The sequence below is a fragment of the Quercus robur genome, chromosome 7, assembly GCF_932294415.1.
Source record: "Quercus robur chromosome 7, dhQueRobu3.1, whole genome shotgun sequence".
Taxonomy (NCBI): Eukaryota; Viridiplantae; Streptophyta; class Magnoliopsida; order Fagales; family Fagaceae; genus Quercus; species Quercus robur.
Window position 1 is genome coordinate 7,619,601 of NC_065540.1, and position 22,383 is coordinate 7,641,983.

The following is a 22,383-nucleotide window of genomic DNA, read 5'->3' on the forward strand; positions in this document are numbered from 1 at the left end:
TGTGTATGAAAATAAGACAAGCATCTATAAAAGTCAATATCAACATGATGCTTACATAAAATTCATTAAAGAAATGTCCTATTTTTCACATTCAGCAACAGATTACAGGTATGTATTCTCTAAAACTCTACAGTCTACACACCTTACCACTTCCTTTGTTTTAATCTTTTCCAATTTTCATTGTTTCATTTTTGGCAGAAGAAACATGAGCATAAAAAAGGAACAACACCAACGATGAAGAAATTTCTAAACTTCCTAAAAGTAGAGAAAGGACAAGAAAGCCAATATATAGTACATGAGTAGATGATTTAATAACTGCAGAGTACAGTTTGAAAAAGAACATAACACAACATATATATATTACACACTCTTCAAGACTCCCTCACCATCATGATCACAATTGTCCATGGTTATCCGTCACAAGAAGAAACGTATTCTCATGTAGGGATCGCCGGATCGGGAATACCTGAGGCCATCAATGGTGGGCTTGGTCCGACATTGCGAAGAAGAAGAAGAAGAAGAAAGGGCTGAGAGAGTGAAGCTCTCAGTTCGGGTGAGAAGAAAAGAAGGCCGTTAGTGAATACGAGAAAATGGCAACGGACCCTAGTAAGGGTTTTTCCTTTTCATTTTTGAATGGGCCTTTTTGTTGAAAATTTTGTTCATTTTGTTGGGCTACTCTTGTTATTGTATGGGCCAATTTTAATTTTTTGGTGGGCCAAGATTTTTTTTGTGATTAATGTCACACAGCAAAATAACACAATAATTTTACAATATTTGCATTACCAATAAAAATTTTAATTAAATTATCAAAAGAAAACAAATAAAGCCGAGTTTGCGTAAATAATAAGTGGGTAGTAGCTTAAAAATATCACACTTTGTTAATTGTGGGCTTTTAGTATCTTTTTGGAATCCATTTATTTTGCTGCAACTAACAACTTTTTGCTAAAATTATAGTAAATAAAGGTAAAAGTTAACTAAAATAGTACATTGGAAACTATGAATAGTATCAAAAAATACAGTAAAACCCATGAACAGTAGCAAATATAAGTTAAATAATAAAATAAGTTGGTAAAAATAATTTTTGCCAAACACGTACATAGTCTTATTAGAGTTTTGCTTATTAATTCTATAATTTCTCCGATTAAACTTTAAACTTTGTAGAAAAAATAAAATTCAACCGACCTATTATAAATCCAACTTCAAGGAGTATTAGGATTGAGAAGCTAGCAGTCCCACACGGCAAGGGCAAGGGCAAGGGCATTGTTTTTGGGTTATATATAAATATAGTTTGGTTAGACTCAAAAACCTACACCTCTAGTCTCTGAGTTAAAGTGGAGGAAATTGAATTAATTGAAGGAGTTTGCTTGAAACGCAGCCACAACTTAGCAAAAGCCAGGTACGTATAAATATAATGATTCCTCAATAATTAATCATAGTTTGCTTGCCTTGATTGTTTTGTTCTTTCTAGAATTTCATCTATGCAATATGCATTGTAAATCTCATATATTTCACTTATAACTCACAAAGTTTTATTCAATTAATTATCATTGACTAGTCCAATAAATTACGGACTTAACTATAGTCTATAGGACACAATTTTCTCTTTTTTCTTCAACGAACTTAATAAATAGGAGTAAGTTTCAATACTGTAAGTTAGAGGGCAACCCCATCCACAAAGGGTGGGCAGCTCTCAATATCAAATTATTATGAATAAAAAAAATTATTGTAGAACATGTACATCTATGTCACTCTCGTCTCTTGTTCTACTTCTCTTTATGTGTTTTTTTTTTTTTTTTTTTGGCTTCTATAACTCTCGACAGTAACGTGAGTGTGTTATGTTAAAGGTCCGGTTAGTGCCAAAAAAACACTTATATATATATATATATATATATTATAGCCATATATAAATTTCTGCATGCTCTTATTTATATTCTTTAAATATTTTTACATAATATTTTCTATTAAATAATTTACAGATTACACAGTCATGAGAGTATATTAATAGTTTTAAATTTTTAAAAGATCTAAAAATTTAATCAATTTTAAAAATAAAAACACTGTGTTTACATCTCTAATTTTCCAAATGCATTAATTATTTATTATTTATATAAATTTATTTGGGTAAACTATGTATTTGGTCTCTATTCTTTACACAATATTTCAATTTGATCTCTAATCTTTCGATATCGTGCCAATTTAGTTCATACTTTTATCTCTTAGATGAAAATTATTGATATGAGTAACGGCTAAAATAAAAAAAAATATATATAAAAAAAAAATTTATTGTCACATCAACGGAAACTAATTTTTTATTTTGGCTATTAGCCTTGTTAACAATTTTCATCCAAAAAATAATGGAAATGACTAAATTGACATGATATATTAGGGACCGAATTGAATATGGTGTAAAGGAATCAAATATTTATTATATATATATATATATATAGTTACTTATTTAACAAAGAAATTTGTGTAAAATTGGGTGTGAATTTAGGTGTGATGGGAAGGTCTTTTATACATTTTTCTCTTGAAAAGGAAAAGAATATGATTGATTAAAAAATAGAGAGGAGAGAGATAAAGCTAAACTACGTAAGCCAATAATGAAATTTGCAAAAGTAAACTAAAATCGATTTTATTTTTAGCGAAAATACTTACAAATCCAAATCCAAAACCTAGGAGTATTAGGAATAGATTTCCCACACAACAACAGCATTGTTCAGGAGGTGCGCTCTTTATATAAGGGAATTGATCTGCTAGAAAAACTTTCAAAAGCTTTATATATATATATATATATATATATATATATATTTAGGAAAACAACTTTCAAAAGCTAGGTATGTAATATGTCATTATTTATTCTTTACGGAAAAAAAAATGGGTATGTAAGAATTACTCTTCCTCCCTTTGTTATTATGTTCTTTCCTAGAGATCGAATTTCATGTATGGATTCTGATCTCATATATATCACTTATAAAATCACAAAGTTCAGAATATGGAGGGTTCCTCAACTAGTGGAGATAAAAGCAGCACAAAAAACTTTAGAATATGGAGTTAAGAGTGGCCTTTTCTTTTCTGTGTAGGTCATAGGAATCTCATTTACTTTGTGGTCATTTTTCTTTATTTGTTTTCATGTGCGTATCATATATAATTGTAAAAGAAAAAAAAAATTGCATGCTATATATTATTCCATTGGAGTTGCTAAGTGTCGTTATTATATTGTACTTCTGAAAAATTAATTTTCTTTTATTTTTTTCTTTAATGGTACATGAAGATTGAGTAATGGAAGAGGCACGCAAAAGGAAAGAGCAACTGCAAGAACCAAGTAATGAGAAACAACTTATGCTTTCCTATCCTCCTACTGACCCACAATCATATCCTTGGTTAGTAATATGTGATGGGAAAGATAAAGAAAGGCAAACTTTTTTTAGCATATCAAAAAATTATTTTTACACAAGGACCATTCCGGAGATGCGCAATAAACTAATATACACTAGTACTAATGGATGGTTGGTGTTAAAGGATCTCGATTCAAACAATTTGTGTCTTTTGAATCCTACTTCTAAAGAGATGATGCAGCTTCCGCGATTGGTAGACATTACAGATGATGATATTTGCATTCTAACAGCAACACCAGATGACCCCAACCATCAGTTTCATGTTGTATTCATTCATTCCAAAACATGCACATTTTATTTTTGCCAGCTTGGTGATGAAATTTTTTACAAACAAACCTTTGAAGAAAATGGGTCAGAGCGTATTTGTTCTGCTACATTTCTTGGAGGAAAAATTCACCTTTTGATATACTTTGGAGTGCCTGCAGGTGATTTATTATATACTGCCGAGTTTGTGGGTAGAGAAATTTATTTTACCAAGTTGGCAGTAGAGGATATTGATAAGTCCTTACCTATAACTAGATTTGGTTTCCAAACTTATCTCATTGAATCGTGTGGTGAGCTCCTGTTTGTTAAACAAATGTCTTTTGGATCGTACGAGAGAAAGGTTCACAGTTTCATAATTTTACGGATGGATTTTTCAAAGAAAGCATGGGTCCAAGTGAAGAACATAGGAGAGCGTGCTATTTTTATTTCTGATAGGAGCAACATATCTTGTTTTGTACCAGAAAACGGAGTCAAACGAAATTCGATTTACTTCACAATAACCTCCAGTCGATTTCTTTACGTCTTTGACTTGGAAGATGATACCATTACAAAGTTCCTACCTTGCCCTACTGTAACTCGTCGTGATTTATATCTTGATTGGGTTATACTATAATAGAATTATTGTAATATTTCAATTGTTTAATTGTCAGTTCCATTTTATTCCTCTTCCTAGTGGGTTATACTATAATAGGATTGTTGTTATATTTCAATTGTTTAATTGTCAGTTCCATTTTATTCCTCTTCCTCGAATACATAGGTATCCAAGCCCTTTTCTCATACAAAGGGATTTTTTGAAGTGGATACTTGAATACTTTTTTGAAGGCTCTGAAAAATTTATATGAGCTTTGACCGATAATATATAAGTACAAATAACAGTATATGGTGCAATATTGACAACTGTACATGTACTACTAGTGTAAAATGAAACTCCCGATAAATACACTTGTTTTGGAGATTGGAGATGCAAATGATCCACCATAATAGCTTCCTTAACTTGTGCAATACTATACAACTCAAGAAAGGATTACTTTAAGATGAGAACACACTAAATATCAATCCAAAATAGGATAAAATTTTAACATATGATGATCACTTCATAACTATTTCTCATTATCATAGGTCAAGATACCAATCGATTTTTACTTAATAATTTTCTCAAAGTAAAATCTACTTTCTTTCTTTCTTTATTTATTTTTTCATTGTTATTATAGAAGAGTTCTGAAATTATATAATAAATTTTAGCCTGGTTGTTGTTTTTCAATAGCACAGGAATTAAACTAGTATATAATAAAATAAATACTAAATGGATAAATTTTCCTTTGTTATGAGAAGACAAAACTTTTTTTTTTTTTTGGGATAATATAAAAACTCTTTCTCATGAATTCTTCTCCCCCTACGTTCCTCTTTCTTTCTTTTTTTTCGGATATTAGAATCACCTATTTGTATTTATTGTATCATATATGTATATATATGTATATATATAATGTATTTATATAATATATATAATAACATGAAAGAAAAATAATGAGATAATGGAATTAAAAGAAGTGCGTTAATGTTTTAGTAATACATATGTCATATACATAATACTCTTTTCTTTTTTTCTTTTTCTTTTTTTGTTGAGAAAACTCATATACATAATACATGAACAAGCTATTTGAGCAATACAAGAAAACCAAGATAAATTAATAATCAAATGTATATTTTTTATCCTACTTCCACAAGTATTTCAAATTGGGTCAGCCAGGATAACCCTCAAAGAATTGTCTCCCCGGGCACAAACTAAATACCATTTTGAAACATATAACCCTCATAAATAAACTAACTTGGACAAACTCCTTATGGGTGACTCAGCTGAACATAAAAGAATCATGGTAAAATGCAATTCCACACATACATGGATATCATAGAATTTTGCTACAGATTTGTATCATTTGAATACAAAGGGCACATTGCAGTTTCAAAAATGAGAGTGAATGCTATTTTGAGTGTAAGCATCAAGGTCATGGTTGTCAAAATCCTGATCTGGATCTTACGATCCCACGATTTTACGATCCCACCTATCCAAAACGATCTAAATCTTTGAAGGATTTTTGCGATCATTCAGGATCGGTAGGATCGTACGATTCTGACGATCCCAAATGACCTTGGTTTCTTGTAATCTTCTTTAACTTGATAGAAGGCTCAGTTGGACCAAAATGAAAAATAAAATCCCAATAAACTAAGTTTTTCCATTCTAATATAGAGAGAGTGTCAGTTAGACTCAAATAAAAAATATTCCAATAGAGTGTCACATTTTGTGATTTTTGGCATCTTTAAATAATGCTACAAATGAATGTAGTGATGTATGATAATTATATCAATGAATGTATAATTTATGTGATTATTTAACATACCAATGTGTATTTTTTGTTCTTTTCTCAAATAATGTAGGATCTTATGATCCACGATCCAATCCTACGATCCACGATCCCACCTACCTCTCACGATCTTAAGTAGGATCCCGATTTTGACAACCTTGATCAAGGTTCACATTAAGATAAATCTTCGAAGAACAGAAGAAAACAATATGAAGAAAACTAAGGTTATGTTTGATAATAGTTTTTGTTTTCTATTTTCAAAAACTTATTTTGTGAATATAAAGAAAAAAAAATTTCTTGTATTTTTGAAATCAAAAACATGTTTGGTTAGTTGAAATTAAAAAAAAAATTATTTTTTTGAAAAAAAATAGAAAATATTGAAATAGTATATTGTTACTAGAATTTGAACTCTAATACTAACGCATTAAATGGGACAGATTCATTAAATTAGATACATATTTTCATTAATTTTTAAAAACAAAAAACTGAAAAGTTTGAAAACAGCCTGTTTGTATGTTTTCAATTTCCTTCACAAATTAAGTTTTTTAGTCTCATTAAATTTTCTTTCATGGACTATTTTTTAAAATATAGGATAATCTATAACAAACACCTTTCCCTGACATTGCAAAAGCAGGAACCTTGTGCACGACATATGACCTTTTAATCTTAGGCCAATCTATGGATAATAGTATCCCACTAACATATTGACTTTAAGATGGGCAATGTTGCCAGCGACCTATTGAAGACTATTGAGAGATCAGCTAAGGCTAGTCCCATTGCTAAAATGTCTGATTGCCTCTTTTCCTAGGTGCAATTGCTTAGGAAACCTGGGACTAATTGCCTCTTTGCCTCTTTTCCTAGTGTATATGTATATGTACAAAATGTATCACATAAATCCAACAAATTCAGATAAAGATTAAAGCAAGCACTACCGGCCTAACAATTTGAAAAATGTGTTTTTTTTTTTTTTTTTAATAGAGATTTCAAAAATGCCATTTGAAAACAACCTATATATGTCTTATTTTCACAGGTATTATATTTCAGATGAGTGAGTGGTGGAGGCGTTCTAAGGTGAATAAATGGAGAGATAATTAAAGGACACAACCTAGTTCGGACAATGTCAAACACTTCAGTTACAATGTTTCTTATATTTCCAACCATTAATATATGGGCGCCTTTTGATAACCTTAATCCTCAAAGTACATTTGGAGGGGTTTCGGACTTTTCCAAATTATATTGAATTCCTATCTTATTTTAATTATGTGGTCTTAGAATTTATTAATCCACAACAATTTTGTAATAATAATGCTTAAGTGACAAGTTGTTATTGATTTTCATTTTAACCCCAATATTGACATTACTTTTTTTTTTTAATATTTAATAACAACTTGTCACATAAAATTTATTAAGAAATTTTTGTGCAAAATGTTATGTGCGTACCTTTTATCAAATTTGATAATTAAAACAAATAATTGTCTTATATATTTCCTCAAAGTATCATCATCCATAGATAGTCATAAAGCTGATTACATGTCGTGTCGGGTTGGTTTTAGCCTTTTAGGCCTAACTCCCACCTCAACCCGATTAAACCCAAACCCACACATTTTTAACCTATCCAAAAGTTCAGTTTAATGGGTGGATTGGGCATCGGGTCCCCTTTTTTTCTTTTTTCTTTTTCTCTGTCTGCGTGGGTGCTATATTGGACTTTGGATTCCTTCTATTTAAAATGAGCATTGCTAGTGCCACAATTTGTGGCACAACTTGTGCCATAACTCGCCCATGTGGCGAGTTGTAGTTGGTGGAAGGGTGATGATGGGTCCATGTGGAAACACTCCTCCACCAACTAAGATGGGTTCAGTATATCACCAAGCAAGAAAAGTATCTCTCACACGCACACATATAATTTACATGTAGGGGTTTATCAAAAAAAAAAAATTACATGTAGGGAATCCACAATGTTCCGTTAAAAAAAAAATAATAATAATAAAATAAACTCTACACTTCTATCTTAATCTCACAAGTTAGAATTGAAAGACAAATAGGGATGCAAAAAGGGATTTATTTTATTTTATTTTAGGTTTAAGGGTTGGGTAACTGATATCTTTAGGGTATTTTAGAAAAATTTTAATACTAGTTTTACATAAAGTTTTAAAATTTTCGAGTTTATTTTATTTTATTTTGAAACCATTATATAATAAATTCATTACATCTTTTTCAATTTACACAACTAAGCAATTACGGAGTATCTTTTTTAATGTACAATCATTAAACTACTAATTTCTCATTCAATTACCAATATATTGCCTAAATAAGTAACATTATAAACAAAATGCATCATCTTTTTTATAGTTTGTTCCAACCAATTTTTATATTTTTTATACTAATCAAATTTAATCAATACAATACTCCACTAATTTTTATTTCTATTTCTATTTTAGGGAAATCATGTCCAAAAGAAATCATGGCTAGTACTTAACAGCCACTCTTAACGGTCACTCACTCCGACCAAACCCAAATGCCAATGCCACCACTCTCTCTCTCTCTCTCTCTCTCTCTCTCTCTCTCTCTTCCCTTGTCATCGCCACAGCCCATCTCTCCTTCATAACCCTCTCACTCACTACAACTTTCCCATTACAAGTACTCTCTCTCTCTCTCTCTCTCTCTCTCTCACTATATGCATTGTGGGTTTTGTTTTGTCAAGAATGATAAGCTAAACCAATTGTTTGAGCTTTCAACGGGGACAGGTAAGAGGAGACCCTCTAATTTCTCATTCAAGACTACTATATGTATTTTGTAGTCTTAGGATCATTTTTGCCCCATTTCCTTTTTGATCCCATGTGATTATATAAATAAGAATTTTATGATTGAGACTTTGAGATCAAAATTCCTAGCAATTGGTGGCATGTACGTTTCTTACAAATTTGAAGATCTTTATGAGAATGAGAAAGGAGGTGAAGGTTTTCATGCCCACATACCCACATTTCGAACTTTATGAGAAGGGGAAAGGGCATTTTTGTAGTTGGTCACAGTTATAGCCTTCATCAAGTGTTTGATTATTTAGTTTTATGCAGAGATTACTAATTTTTCCTCCTGAGCTAGCCTATGGAAGCAAAGGAGTCCAGGAAATCCCTCCCAATGCAACAATAGAGGTAACTTGTTTTTATCTCTTTCCCAACATTTCTTACATGAAGATGAAGAGCAAAGTTAAGTTTTTGCTTGAACTCGAATGGTCCATTGTATTTTGGATATATATGAGATATGGGAATCATCTTTGATGGGTTCTTCAATTGGCTGTTGTAGTAGTTAGCGTATGATTAGCTTTGCCATGGTTAGATCATCAAGCAAGAGATCACATCATTTTTTTTCCTTCTCAAAATGAAACAGTAACTTTCTTTGTGCCTAAGCTAAAAATGTTAAGAGGCGCAGTGCTAAGAGGTATAGTGGCTAAGATTGTCTATATCCATAGGTTATTATTTCTTAATTGTGTCAATTTTTGGAGTTGAAAATCTTCTAATTATTTGTTCCACCTTTAGCTATAAACTAAATTCTTTTGAATCTTTTTTGCAATAAATAATAAGATTACTATGGTTTAAGAGAAGCGATGTGGTTTTCTATGCTTCAAGCATGGCCTCATAAATAAGACTACATAAATTGATAATGTATGTAATTGTTCTTGTAAGTACTATTGACCTTTAATAAATATCCTTCAACTTTTCGGTTTCTCAAAATTTATCTCAAGTTCCCCCTCTTTTCTGAATGTTCTACATTGAATTTATTTGTAAATCCTAACACAAAAATGTTACCTGGTGGAAGACATGGAAAATAAGGATACCAGAGTGGAGAAAATGGAAAAGAACTCGTTTTGATTGTTCTTTCTTATGTTTCCAAACAGATAGATGGTTTGATTTGTTTCTCCATGAAGGACAGTCAACAAACTGGACTTCTTATTTGGTAACATTCTCTTGTTCATTTGTTTTAGTATGAGATTTCTTGGATTGCTTGGTCATTGCATATTATTAAGGAAATAGATTATGTCTTAAGTTTTCTTGTAGTCTATTGGTATGGCTCCCACTTGTCTTGCGACTGATGCACGTGATCATTTACTAAAGGGAAGAACACTGAGAAGTGAGAAGTAGTAGTGCAGGGGCCACTATGTTGTGGAATTCCTCCTTGCAATTCATTAATCAACTGTAATTTTTTAATCCAAATTTTCAATATTCTCATGATTTTTTGCTCAACAACATGAAAGACAAGGAAAATTCCCTATTCTTTAACTTGGTATTAAGGCCATTTCTGGTAAAAGCTTTCCTCGAGTACAGCTAGAAATGCGTCCCTCTAGACACCATAGAAGAGGAATCCACCTCTCCAATAAATGCCAAAAGTTTCATGATTTTTAATATAGATTCTTGTGCCCACTTTATTCCTTTGCTATGGGCCTATAGCCTTATATTTACTCTCTCTTCTTTCCTGCACGTACGATGATCTTTTCATCTCTTCTTCCCCTTTGCACACGCAAAATGGTCATCAAGCCAAACACAACACCGCACTTCCTTTGTAGCTGTATCTTCTTTCTTCTTTTCCTTAGTGTTCAATGTTCTTCTCAAAAGGCCTGTCCAAATTGTGGCTCCATTGAAGTCCCATATCCTCTAAGCACAAACCCCAATTGTGGTGACCCAGACTACTCTCTTCGCTGTGATCCCCACTCTAACAAAGTTTATTTTGATACCCTCAATGGAAGTTCTTATCTTGTACTCAGCATTATGGCTGCATCTCAACGCATGGTGGTGCAACCATCGGCGTGGCTGCCCGATAGATGTGTTACTCAAGACATGCTAGTGAGTGAGGGTCTCTGGTTGAACCAATCTCTCCCTTTCAACGTCACTTCATCTAACACAATCTTCCTCTTCAACTGTTCACCGCGGCTTTTAGTCTCTCCTCTCAACTGCACTCCTTCTAGTCTTTGTCACCGTTACTTGGATAGCTCGGGACAAGTTGACACAAAGAGAGCACTTCAATGTGCAAGTAATCTTGACCCTTGTTGCACCTTTGTTGCTGGTGGTATGCCTTCAGCATACAAGATACGGCTTCACAATTCAGGTTGTAGAGCCTTCAGAAGCATCATTCATTTGGATCCTGAGAAGCCTGCTGTTCAATGGGAAGAGGGATTGGAAATTCAATGGACTCCCCCACCAGAACCAGTTTGTAAGACTCAACTTGATTGCTCAAGGGCTTCCAAGTGTTTACATTCTGGTCTAAATGGCCGCCTCCGTTGCCTTTGCAACAAGGGATACCACTGGGACCATGGTGTTGGAACGTGCTTGAGAAAGAAGAGAAACACTAAGGCTGGCCTCAGCTTAAAGGTTTTCATGGGGGTAATCTCCTTTTTCTCTCTGGCAGTAGCAATGACTGCTATTGCAGTAAGAAGATCCTGGAAACTCTCCAACCAGCAGGCAAGGGTGGCCAAGGCAAGAGAGGACATGTTGAGATCAAGCAATGGTGGGAAATCTTCAAGGATGTTTCACCTGAAAGAGATGAAGAAAGCTACAAATAATTTCTCCAAAGAAAGGGTTTTAGGGAGTGGTGGTTTTGGTGAAGTCTACAAAGGTGAGCTTCAAGATGGGACTGTTGTGGCTGTTAAATCAGCTAGAGTGGGTAACATCAAAAGCACAGAACAAGTTCTCAATGAAGTTGGTATACTTTCTCAAGTCAATCATAAGAACCTGGTTAGACTCTTGGGTTGTTGCGTGGAAGGTGAGCAGCCGTTGATGATCTATGAGTACATCTCAAATGGGACCCTCCATGACCATTTACATGGTAAGTTTTCCACATTTCTGGACTGGAAAACAAGGTTAACAATAGCTTTACAAACTGCTGAAGCACTGGCTTATTTACATTATGCTGCATACACTCCTATCTACCATCGAGATGTCAAGTCCACAAATATACTATTAGATGATGAGTTCAATGCAAAAGTTGCAGATTTTGGGCTGTCAAGATTGGCTCACCCAGGGCTAAGCCATGTATCAACTTGTGCTCAAGGAACATTAGGGTACTTGGATCCTGAATACTATCGTACCTATCAGTTAACTGATAAAAGTGATGTTTATAGTTATGGGGTTGTGTTGCTTGAACTTCTGACCTCCCAAAAGGTCATTGATTTCTCACGTGATCAAGATGATGTCAATCTAGCCACTTACGTGATCAACCGGGTCAACAATGGTGCAAGCATGGAAGTTGTAGATCAGCAGCTTCTTGGCAATGAGCTCCCTGGTGATACACTACTGGCAAGCATAAAGCTCTTCTTAGAGCTTGCACTTTCCTGTCTTAGAGAGAAGAAGGGGAATAGGCCTGGAATGAAGGATGTTGTTCAAGAATTGCAGTGCATAATCCAAATTGTTGATCAAGAAGAGGTTACTAATGAGGTTGGTATTTAGAGTATGAACGTAGTATGATGGTACTGTGATAGTACTTTTTTTCTTTTTTTTTGGGGTGCTTGTGTTTGGAGTATTTGCCTGTTAGATATGTTTGTTATGTTTTTTTTAATGTCTTTTTTTTTTTTTTTGGTTGCTAAAGTATGTTTGTTATATGAATGGATATCATCTTTGAATATTCATGTTGCAAAGTAGAAGGTGTGGATGAGAGAAGGTAGTATAAATAATTCCAAGAGGACGCTGATCATGAATAGCCCAAAGAAGCTCTAAAGTGATTCCATGGTTGGATTTAAGTGACTGGAAAAGATATAAAGAAAAATTTGGGATCAGATGCTTGCTTTCCACAGAAAGTAGATGGAAATGCTCTAGAAGACATGGACTTGCAGTTAATGGGGTTATTGGAATCAATTGGGGCTTAACATGATTATTGCTTTGGAGAAAAACAAATTAACTTTTGGAAATGGAGAAAGCAGTTGCATATATATAGTTTGAATTGGGAAAAGGGATTGTCTAAAAAAGGAAAGCATTAACTTAAAGTTTATAGTTTTCATTCGTGTGTGAATCATGATGGCAATCAATATCAAATCGTATAATGTTTGTTGCTCCATATTCTCACCCACAAACTTAAGTGGAATACTAATTTAGTAATTTATAGAGCTTTTTTTAAACATTAATGATGGCCAAAAATAAAAATATTAGAGCATGCTTTTATTTTTTACATGAAATCCTTTTCAAAGTTGAATCCATATGAAAAAACTCCTGAGAAATATGTTATTCTTTTTTTAGAATGAAGATTTCTGATTCTTACCTGATGGACATGAAGGAATTGCAAAATGATAAGCACAAAAAAAAAAAAAAAAAAAAAAAGAAAAAGAAGAAGAAAAAGAAGCTTCTTACTTCCTAACATCTACTACTGCATTAGCAATCAAGTTTTAGTTTAAAAATTTTCAACTCAGCTACAAATCCTCAACAGACTAATCACGATCAGTCATGTGTATTCTTTTATATTATTATATTACAAAATTAGAATCTCTATTACCACCTTAATTAACATGTTTTTTTACTACTTCTATTGATATTATTTTAGGTATTCTTATACATTTGTTAGTTCTCTCAACTTGAAAAACTAAACTCTTCCTTCAGTACTATATTAATTGATTGCCTTCACACATAACTAAATCATCTCAAGCGACTCTGTGTCATCTTTCATCCATAGGTATTGCCCCTATCATTAAATGAATTTCCTTATTTCGAATCTCATATTTCCTTGTATTTTTAGTTATCTATTTTAACATTTCATTTCAGTTACACTAATTTTTATGAACATGTTACTTCTTAACAACCCAACATTCAATAACATAAATCAATTTATTGATCCAATCCTAATATTTTCCTTTAACTTAATAAATATACTACGATCACAAAGTACTCTTAATGTGCTTCTCCACTTCACCTATGCTACTCTTATCTTATGATTTACATCATCTACAATCTCTCAATCCTGATGAACTATTGATCCAAAATATCAAAAACTCTTGTTCTTAGGTATCTCTTAACCATCAAATGTTACAACTCATTTATCTTTACTTTTACTAAACTTACATTCCATTTATTTGATTTAAATCATATTAATTGTAAGCCTTAAGACTCTAAAGTATCTCTCAAATTTTGAAACTTAATTATTAAGTCTACATTTAGTTTTATTCACTAAAACTATATCATTCGCAAAAATTCACACCAAGAGATTTCATTTTTCATCAATCTAGTGAGTTCATCCATCACTAGTACAAAGAGATATTTAGTTGGGGGGAAAACATATCAAAATGCATCTGTTTAATGTTCATCACATTCAATTTGAGAATTTGAGAAGTGATGATGCCGAAAATTGTCAGTAAGTCGCACAATCCTCATGTGCTCGAGACAACACCTGCGAAACAAAAACAAAGAAGACCTTGTAGAGAGTACCGGTTTGGTACCGGCCAAATACCCTCTGAAAGTCAAGTTCTCTCTGACCACTCTAGAGTGCCAGAGCTGGGGTAAATTATGTATACCTTAGTTTGTGAGGGTTTTGGGGTTTTTATAGTAGTGTAGAGTTGACATTCATTCCTTGGCGGAGAGGGTCTTTCCTTGTGGGGAAGATTCTTATTAATGCGCGTATCTTATGGGATTCTTTCCTTGTAGAGATCCTCTTAATTAGGGTTATTAGTGGGGCACAAGATGTTTCCATATATACTCATTCGTGGAGTCCAAGCAAAGCCATGTTGGATCCATCAAGGGCTTCTTTATCCCCGTCAGCTTCCCATCTTGTCTGGGTGTTCTAGTCGTCAGGTCCTAAATGCCATCTGCTTGGAAGTGGAGTCGTCAAGTTAAGATCGAAGTTGTCGGCTTTGAGTGCATAGACGTCAGCCTTACGAGGATGTCGTCTTCTTCATTAAATTTATAGTATGGCTGACGAGTTTCTTCAAACCGTCGGCTCCATCTAATGTAGACGAGTCTTAATACTTTTTAAAATTACCCTTATCAAGAAGTAATAGAAATAAAGGACGAAATAGAACCAGATGGAACCAAGGTTCCTCAATGTAAGGATATTAACATTGAACAATATTTTACTTTTAATTCCTTCTCATGGCAAATCAAGGGACGTAAGGGTAAAAGCAGGGGCGGAGGTACATATAGTCTTAGGGAGGCCATGGCCCCCCCAAAACTTTTGAAATCCTCATATAGTGCTATATAAAAATAAATTGGGCGGGCCTCTACAAATTATAATAATTGGCCCCTCCAAAAAAATTCACAAAACCTTCTTGCTGTCAATGGAAGAAAACTGGTCTAGCATAGTTGGATAAGCCACCTAATACATGAGTCTAGACTATTCTTAACTCAATTTAAATTATAATAAAAGAGAAAGTAACCAAGTGGCCCACTTACTTGCAAAACATGCCAAGAACCTGGAGTTTCCAAACTATTGAACAGAAGATAGTCTCTAGTTTTAGAGTTCCAATTAGCTATGAATATTCGTCATCTTCACAATTCATGCTTCTTCTTCTTCTTTTTTGGTTACTGTTGTTTTGCTTAGTTTTCTCTATACTCTAATTTTGGATGACTTTCCTTTAAAAAAAATGTCATGGAGATCTGTTCATTGTTAGTTTTTATGTTATTTCCCTTTAAAATATAACAATGATTGCATTTAGCCATTTACAATTCCAATATTTAGTTAGTTTCTCAAGTTGACTCCACCCAAACAATACATACACTTCTACCAAAATCTTATAAATCCCTAATCTCCAAGTGTCTTTCTTTTTATTTTTTCTAAGAATAGAAAAAGGACGTTGTTCCTATTGTTTTCAATTTTTAAATGCAATGAGTGTTGCTCGAATTGGTGTGTTTTTCTTTTCATTCTTAGCCTTCAAATTCATTTATTCAAGTCCCATCTTCGTCATTTTCTCACAAAATTTGATCCTTTTCTCATATTTCCAATTTTTTTCCTCATATGTTTTTCTCTCATTATTCTCATATTTCCAATTTTTTTCCTCATATGTTTTTCTCTCATTATTATCATCTCATTTTTATATATTTTTAGTTGATTTTTTGTTTTCCTTTTGAATCCAGGTGCCTTATAAGTTGTACCAATTGGTATGTTAAATTTGACTATTATATATAAAATATAATTACTGTAATAATTATGAGTTATGACTAGCATATAAATTTATAATTCCGCCCCCCAAGTGGAAAATCCTAGCTACACCCCTGGGTAAGAGAATGGAAATGAGAAGTCATTTAGAATAATGCAACTAGTCAAAAAGCAATGTGATTACTTCTAGTGGTGTTTTTTTTTTTTTTTTTGAAAAGCTTCTAGTGGTGTTTATTGTAATCATCATAGTATTTAATATTTTTGCTCCTAAGTTTCTGAAGTAGCAATTAAAAGAATCATCGAACGACCGTGTTTTGCAAAAAAAAAAAAATTATGATTTTAACAGTAACCAGTCCTTATACAGTTATCTGCATAGCCAACTTATAGTTTTTCTTTTTGGGGTTCTTTTGAGTTTTCTCTGTGTGTGTTTGTAACTGGTATTAGAGCCTCTTACATACTTGTGTTATGTATACAATAAAACTCTATTACCTTTGTGTGTCCTGGAATAAGTGTGAAGTATCTAAAACATCTTGTCTACTACCTAAAAAAGTTTGTGAGGTAAATTTGAAAGATTTGGGATTCAATTCACAAGAAGGAAATGATGAAGGAATTGAAGGGCTACCTTGACTAAGTTTTTTATAGCAATAAAAAAAGGGAAATGTTAACGAGTGCCCTTAAAGTACTGGTTAAGAATCTAATTAAAGAAAGTTTTGGCATCACTTTTATGGAAAATGAAAAAAGTTGTCAAAACATTAATTACTTTTTTTTCTTTTCCCATAAAAACTTTATTTTCCCATAAAAACTTTCTTTAACTGGATTCTTAATCAGTGCCCTAATGGCACTCGTTAGCATAACCCATAAAAAAAATGGCAAAAAAAAAAAAAAAAAAAACCGGCAAAAAAAAAGATTGCCATGAGGCCTCAGTGCAGCACGATTCATTATCTCCAACAAATAAGTCATAAGCCTCTTCCCTGGAGATAATTTTTACTTAGTTTAAAAAAGGTCCTGTCACCCTCTTAATATTTGACATATTCCACAAGATATTCCTTACATTGCGTTATTACCTAAGCATGACGAGTCCTGATCTCTCTCTGGTACAAAATACAAGTACTCAACTTCTTTTCTTTTCTTTTCTTTCATTCATAAATTATGAGTAAGAAGAGAAGGGGGAAGTCTCCTGTTGACTTTGGTTTCTCTCAAATTTGACGTTTCCAATAAGTTCTAACATACACTCTTAATGCAATAGAATGAGCTGATTCTAAAAAAAAAAAAAATAGAATGAGCTTAAATAGTAAGTTTAAGTTTTAAATATGGCACAGTGCTTGAATCCTCTCTACCATCTCAAGACTACATCTATATCAAATTCGTTTCTTTATAACCTTAGCTAGAATACCTTAAATCATCTCTAAAAACCAACCCATTCTATCATATGCAAGCTCATGGTGCAGCAATTTTTGGAGTTTGCAATATATATGTGACCAAGAAAAGAAACCTATGATCCTGTGCAATGATCCTGAGTATACCCGAGTTTAGTGCAAAGGTCAAGATGTCTTTAAGCACCCGAAGTTCTGCCATATCAACAGCATTAAACAAACAATGATGAACACGGTTGTGAATCCTCCCTCAAATGCCATTTCAAGATTATACATCAGTGGAATTATATGTTTCTCCCCATATGAAGAATTTGGGTGAGAATCCTCAGTTCTGTAAATAAAACAATATACCTATGTCATACAGCATCTATATCAAATTTCAGTATCCTTCATGCCTCATATACCGGATCCAGAGCTAAAACCCACGATCAGCTAGTTTACAATGGCAACAATATAATCTTAAGACCATGGCCATCTGTACAAAGTACAAGCCCAATCTTGACACCCGATCATCACCCTTTTTTAATAAAGGAATTGATAAAATGAGTGTATTATAATTTTAGTTACGTAACATTGGTGATTGGACGAAATCATGTGCATATGATATGATTTAACTCTGCCAAGATTATTTTAACAAAATGTTCTTTGTTACAAACATAATGTTTAAGGGGTTAATAATTGATCAAATCAGAAGCAAAGGATTGACACTTATATTAGACCTTTACTTTTTAAGTAAAATTTCATAATTGACCCCACTAAAACTTGAAAAACAAAAAATCAAATGATGTACAAGAAAATATGCTATCAGTTGGATCAACATATAATAAATTCATCAACTGGATGGTGTTATCTATAAAAGTAAGCATATAGAAATTTATAACATAATGACCTTTTTTTTTAAGTCCCTTAACAGCCAGATCATTAATCTTCCTATCCACATAGTGAAGCAAACATTGTTCAACCACTTTTCTCAAGTTAATAAACCAAATGCCAGGTAATGTTTCTCATATATGCATGATGAGATCATAGACTGCACAAAAATATGTTAAAAGTATCTTTATAGCAAATCACATTGAAGACCTGAATGTAGGTTCAGATTAAAATGCAGCAAGTACAAGCTGGATGAAGTTAATAAAGCAGTTTATAAATGACGTCTTGATGTCGAAGTTCATGACCTAAGTTATCCCCTGTTAAACTGTCAACAGCTCAGTTAAAGTTTGTAGAGATTCTTTCTGTAGAATATCTGAGTCCTACACCATCTGACACTGAAGACCAACTTCAACCCTCTAAACAGAGTACCCACCAAGGCACCAACCCCTGCCTATCCCACCCGTCCTTATCAGTATAAATAAAGAATAAAATAATCTAAAAACTAGTTCCACTCTACAATTTCCAATGATCTATACCCTTGCTAGTCAATAGATTTATAGCCATGGCTCATAACTGATCTCTTGCACGAATGTTATCAAATCATGCCTTTGTCTATGAGGAAGGAAGGTTCCATGAGACCAAAAAATAAAAAGTTCGGCATCACTTTTAAACAAACTCAGTAGTCAGTACACAAGCTTGAGAATCCAGACCAACATCACAATAGCATCTTTAACCGCACAATGTCCTTAAATTCAGCAGCCCTAGCAAATTTCAGCAATCAGAGAGACCAAAATAGACTAGAGAACCAAAATATCTTTACTTGCATAAGATTAGAAAAGTCATCAGACCCTCATCCTAATTAACTCCCTCAAACTAGCACTCCCTGCAAAACAATAGCTTGACTACCATACTCAGAGAACCAAAACTATCCAGTGTGTCAAAAAGCAAGAAGTTTCAGCAAAAAAATAAAAATTTTGGTAAGTTACTAACCAGCTAGAGTGGTTCACCGGTTCCACCAAAAACTCTAACTTGTTGAAGTGGAGTATAAGACACACATTTAGTAGCTCTTGAACCATTTAACCTCCATCCCATTATTATGAAGAAGTGCCAATTGAGCTATAACTCATTCGCAAGTTTCAGCAAATTCTTGACCAAAATATACAACTGATTGATAACCCTTTCCATAAATTTCATAATAATGATTTATAATCTAGATTAGTAGAGTGAACCCCTATTGTAGGTGACCAACAAAATGTTTAATCTCTCTTATAATTAATTCTATCTTTTATTTCATATTTCCAGGTCAGACTACAGATGTCTACAAACTTCCATGTTCAACTTGGCTAAAACGCAGCTCAAGATATATGATACAAATAATATTATTACATGATATCCTCAAGTATGCACCAAAATAGAGTAACAGGAAGTTTTAACTTTTAACAACCACAATACGGGGTTTGGTCAAGGCACTCACCCTTTTCTTGGTGAACTTACAACAATATATAATTTAACATAGATAACCATGAAATGAATTCTACTCCTGGTTTGACACAGAATATTAAAACAATAAGGACAATAGAAATTTTGAACTTTGCATACAAAAACAAGACCAGACTCAGATATAAAAATGACGTAAATATAAAGCACTGTGACATAATATCAATCACTTTATATTCTTCCTCATAATCAAGATACCAAATAAAGTGACTAGCAATGTCAATTAGCAAAATTTTCATAGTCTAACCTTAAAATAGAAAAGAATAAAACACACACACAAAATACTATGTATTAAACAATCAAAACAAAATTTTCCAGAGGATGAATTACCATCTCTAACTTCTAGTCTTCTAAATCAAATTACTCCACTGTTTTCTTGCTTTTCTTAGGCTTCACCTCCTTCTCTCCACTTTTCAACTTCACCTCAGCACTCTTCTTCTTCTTCAACTTCTTTTCACTAGACTTCTCGTCTTCAACAGGTAATTCAACCTTCCTTTTCTTTACACCATCTTCCTTCCTCCCCTTGGTAGCCAACAACCCATCTCTGTTCTCTGTAAGACCATCTTTATTCTTCACCTTCTTTTCACTAGACTTCACATCTTCAACAGACAACCCAACCTTCTTTTTCTTCACACCATCTTCATTCTTTCCCTTGGCAGCCAACAACCCATCATTGTTCTCTTTAAGACCATCCTCCTTCTTCACCTTCTTTTCACTAGACTTCACATCTTCAACAGACAACCCAACCTTCTTTCTCTTCACACCATCTTCCTTCTTTCCCTTGGCAGCCAACAACCCATCATTGTTCTCTTTAAGGCCATCCTCCTTCTTCACCTTATCTGACTTCTTCAAGCGTTTCGACTTGCCAGAATCCTTCCCCTCAGTCTTACTCTTATCTCCCTTTTTCCTCTTCTTACTCTCCAATTCACCACTACCCATTTCACCAACATCCTCACCCTCATCACTCCCCAATTGATCTTCATCAAACACATCACCAATATTGACATCCATATACCTCATTTCATGAATCCTTCCCTTCTTCTTCTTCTTCACTTTCTCTCCCTTCTTCCCCTCATCCACACCAACCTCTTCACCCTTTCCTCCCTTCTCCACCACCTCCTCCCCTTTCTCCTCCTCCACTTCCTCAGCCTTCAACGTCACCTCCGGCACAGCCTGATACACCGGCAATGCCACTGACTCCATAAGCCTCAAATGCAGTGACCTCACACCATCCCACTTCCGCGGCACAATCTCCACAACCCCATTGATTGCAGCCACCACATTCTCCGCAATCTCCTTCTTCCCCAAACTCAACCTCGCAACCTTCACCACACAACAAGTCCCACTCCTCAAATACACCAAAGCCGAAGAGCGAGCCCTCTCAATCTGCTCCTTCCAATTCTTGTGAGTCAAGTCCACAGGCACAGGAAGCTTCTTCTTCTGATAAAAATGCTTCCCCAACAAACCGGGCATAAGCGGCACAATCCTCTTGTCCACAAAGAACATATCATACGAATCGCACAGCTTCCTCTTGGCCTCAAATGGGCGATAATCCGATTTCAACTTGGACAATTTGAGAACTTTCGAGATGGGTATTTGCTCAGATTCGATTTTGGACTTAGCAGCGGCCTTATCGAGATTGGAGTGAGACCGATCGTCGATGATGAGGCAGAGCTCTTGAGCGAGAAGGGGATGTGGGATTGGGATTTTGTATGGGTTAGTGCGAATTTGGGTGGGGATTTTCTTGAGGGTGAGTATGAGGTAGAAGAACTCGTCGTCGCTGAGGAGTTGAGGTTTTTGGGTCTGAGATTTGGAGTCTCGCCATTTGAGAAGCGCCTTCACAGCTTTCTGGATGGTCTTGGGGCTAACCCTTGAGGTTGTGGGAGGTGGGTTAGGGTCGGCTATGGCCATTGCCATGGAGAGAGAGAGAGAGAGAGAGAGAGAGGAGATTGGTTGCTAGGGTTTTAGAAATAAGAAAACGGAACCGTTGCTGTAAGAAATTAGGGTTTTAGGGTTTTATTGTATTGTGGGCTTTTTTTGGCAATTGGGTGTTTTACATTGGGCCTAAGCAGATTTCAGACCAAATTCTTCCATTTTACCATGTTGGGCTTTCGTTTTTTTTTTTTTTTTTTGAGAAGATGTTAATTATGTTGAGCTTTCGTTTTAATAATGCTAAGTAGTATGTACACCACAAATTTGACATCTTCTACCCAAAAAATATATATATATATACATTTTTTATAACATTTTTCAAAGCAATTGAGTTACCATGTTTTTATTGGTTCTATTCGAACCTACTACTAACATCACTATATTATTTATCATCAACAAAAAACAACTCATCACTACAGTTATAAAATATTTTGTGAAATTTTAAGTGCATGTAGAGATATTGCTTCCATTTAAGATTAATATTCTTATTTTTAGACCATTTCTAATATTCTATACTCTTTGATTTGATCTCAATTTCCTACCACTAGCCTGTTGATATGCTTCTATTATATATTCTAATGTGTGGGGTTTTTACACTATTCATTTTTGTTGTAGTATTTTTCATCAGCTTAA

General features: G+C 33.8%; 2 protein-coding genes across 3 annotated transcripts; one reads left to right on the forward strand and one right to left on the reverse strand.

The window, feature by feature from the left end:
• The first annotated feature begins 8,520 nt into the window (after nt 1–8,520).
• On the forward strand, nt 8,521–12,989 carry LOC126692006 (wall-associated receptor kinase-like 20). The gene is made up of 2 exons (XM_050387401.1): nt 8,521–9,168; nt 9,912–12,989. The coding sequence occupies exon 2, from the start codon at nt 10,498–10,500 to the stop codon at nt 12,451–12,453; it is 1,956 nt and encodes a 651-aa protein (XP_050243358.1). The 5' UTR covers nt 8,521–9,168; nt 9,912–10,497; the 3' UTR covers nt 12,454–12,989.
• A 4,354-nt stretch (nt 12,990–17,343) lies between these two features.
• Nucleotides 17,344–21,799, reverse strand: LOC126692007 (putative ribosome biogenesis protein C8F11.04). Of its 2 annotated transcripts, none has more exons than XM_050387403.1 (2): nt 20,149–21,799; nt 17,344–17,782 (listed from the first exon to the last, which is right to left on the reverse strand). In XM_050387403.1, the coding sequence occupies exon 1, from the start codon at nt 21,733–21,735 to the stop codon at nt 20,179–20,181; it is 1,557 nt and encodes a 518-aa protein (XP_050243360.1). In that variant the 5' UTR covers nt 21,736–21,799; the 3' UTR covers nt 17,344–17,782; nt 20,149–20,178. The 2 variants fall into 2 exon arrangements, with proteins under 2 accessions (XP_050243360.1, XP_050243359.1); XM_050387402.1 differs by lacking the exon at nt 17,344–17,782 and adding an exon at nt 18,431–19,082.
• Between the last annotated feature and the right edge of the window lie 584 nt (nt 21,800–22,383).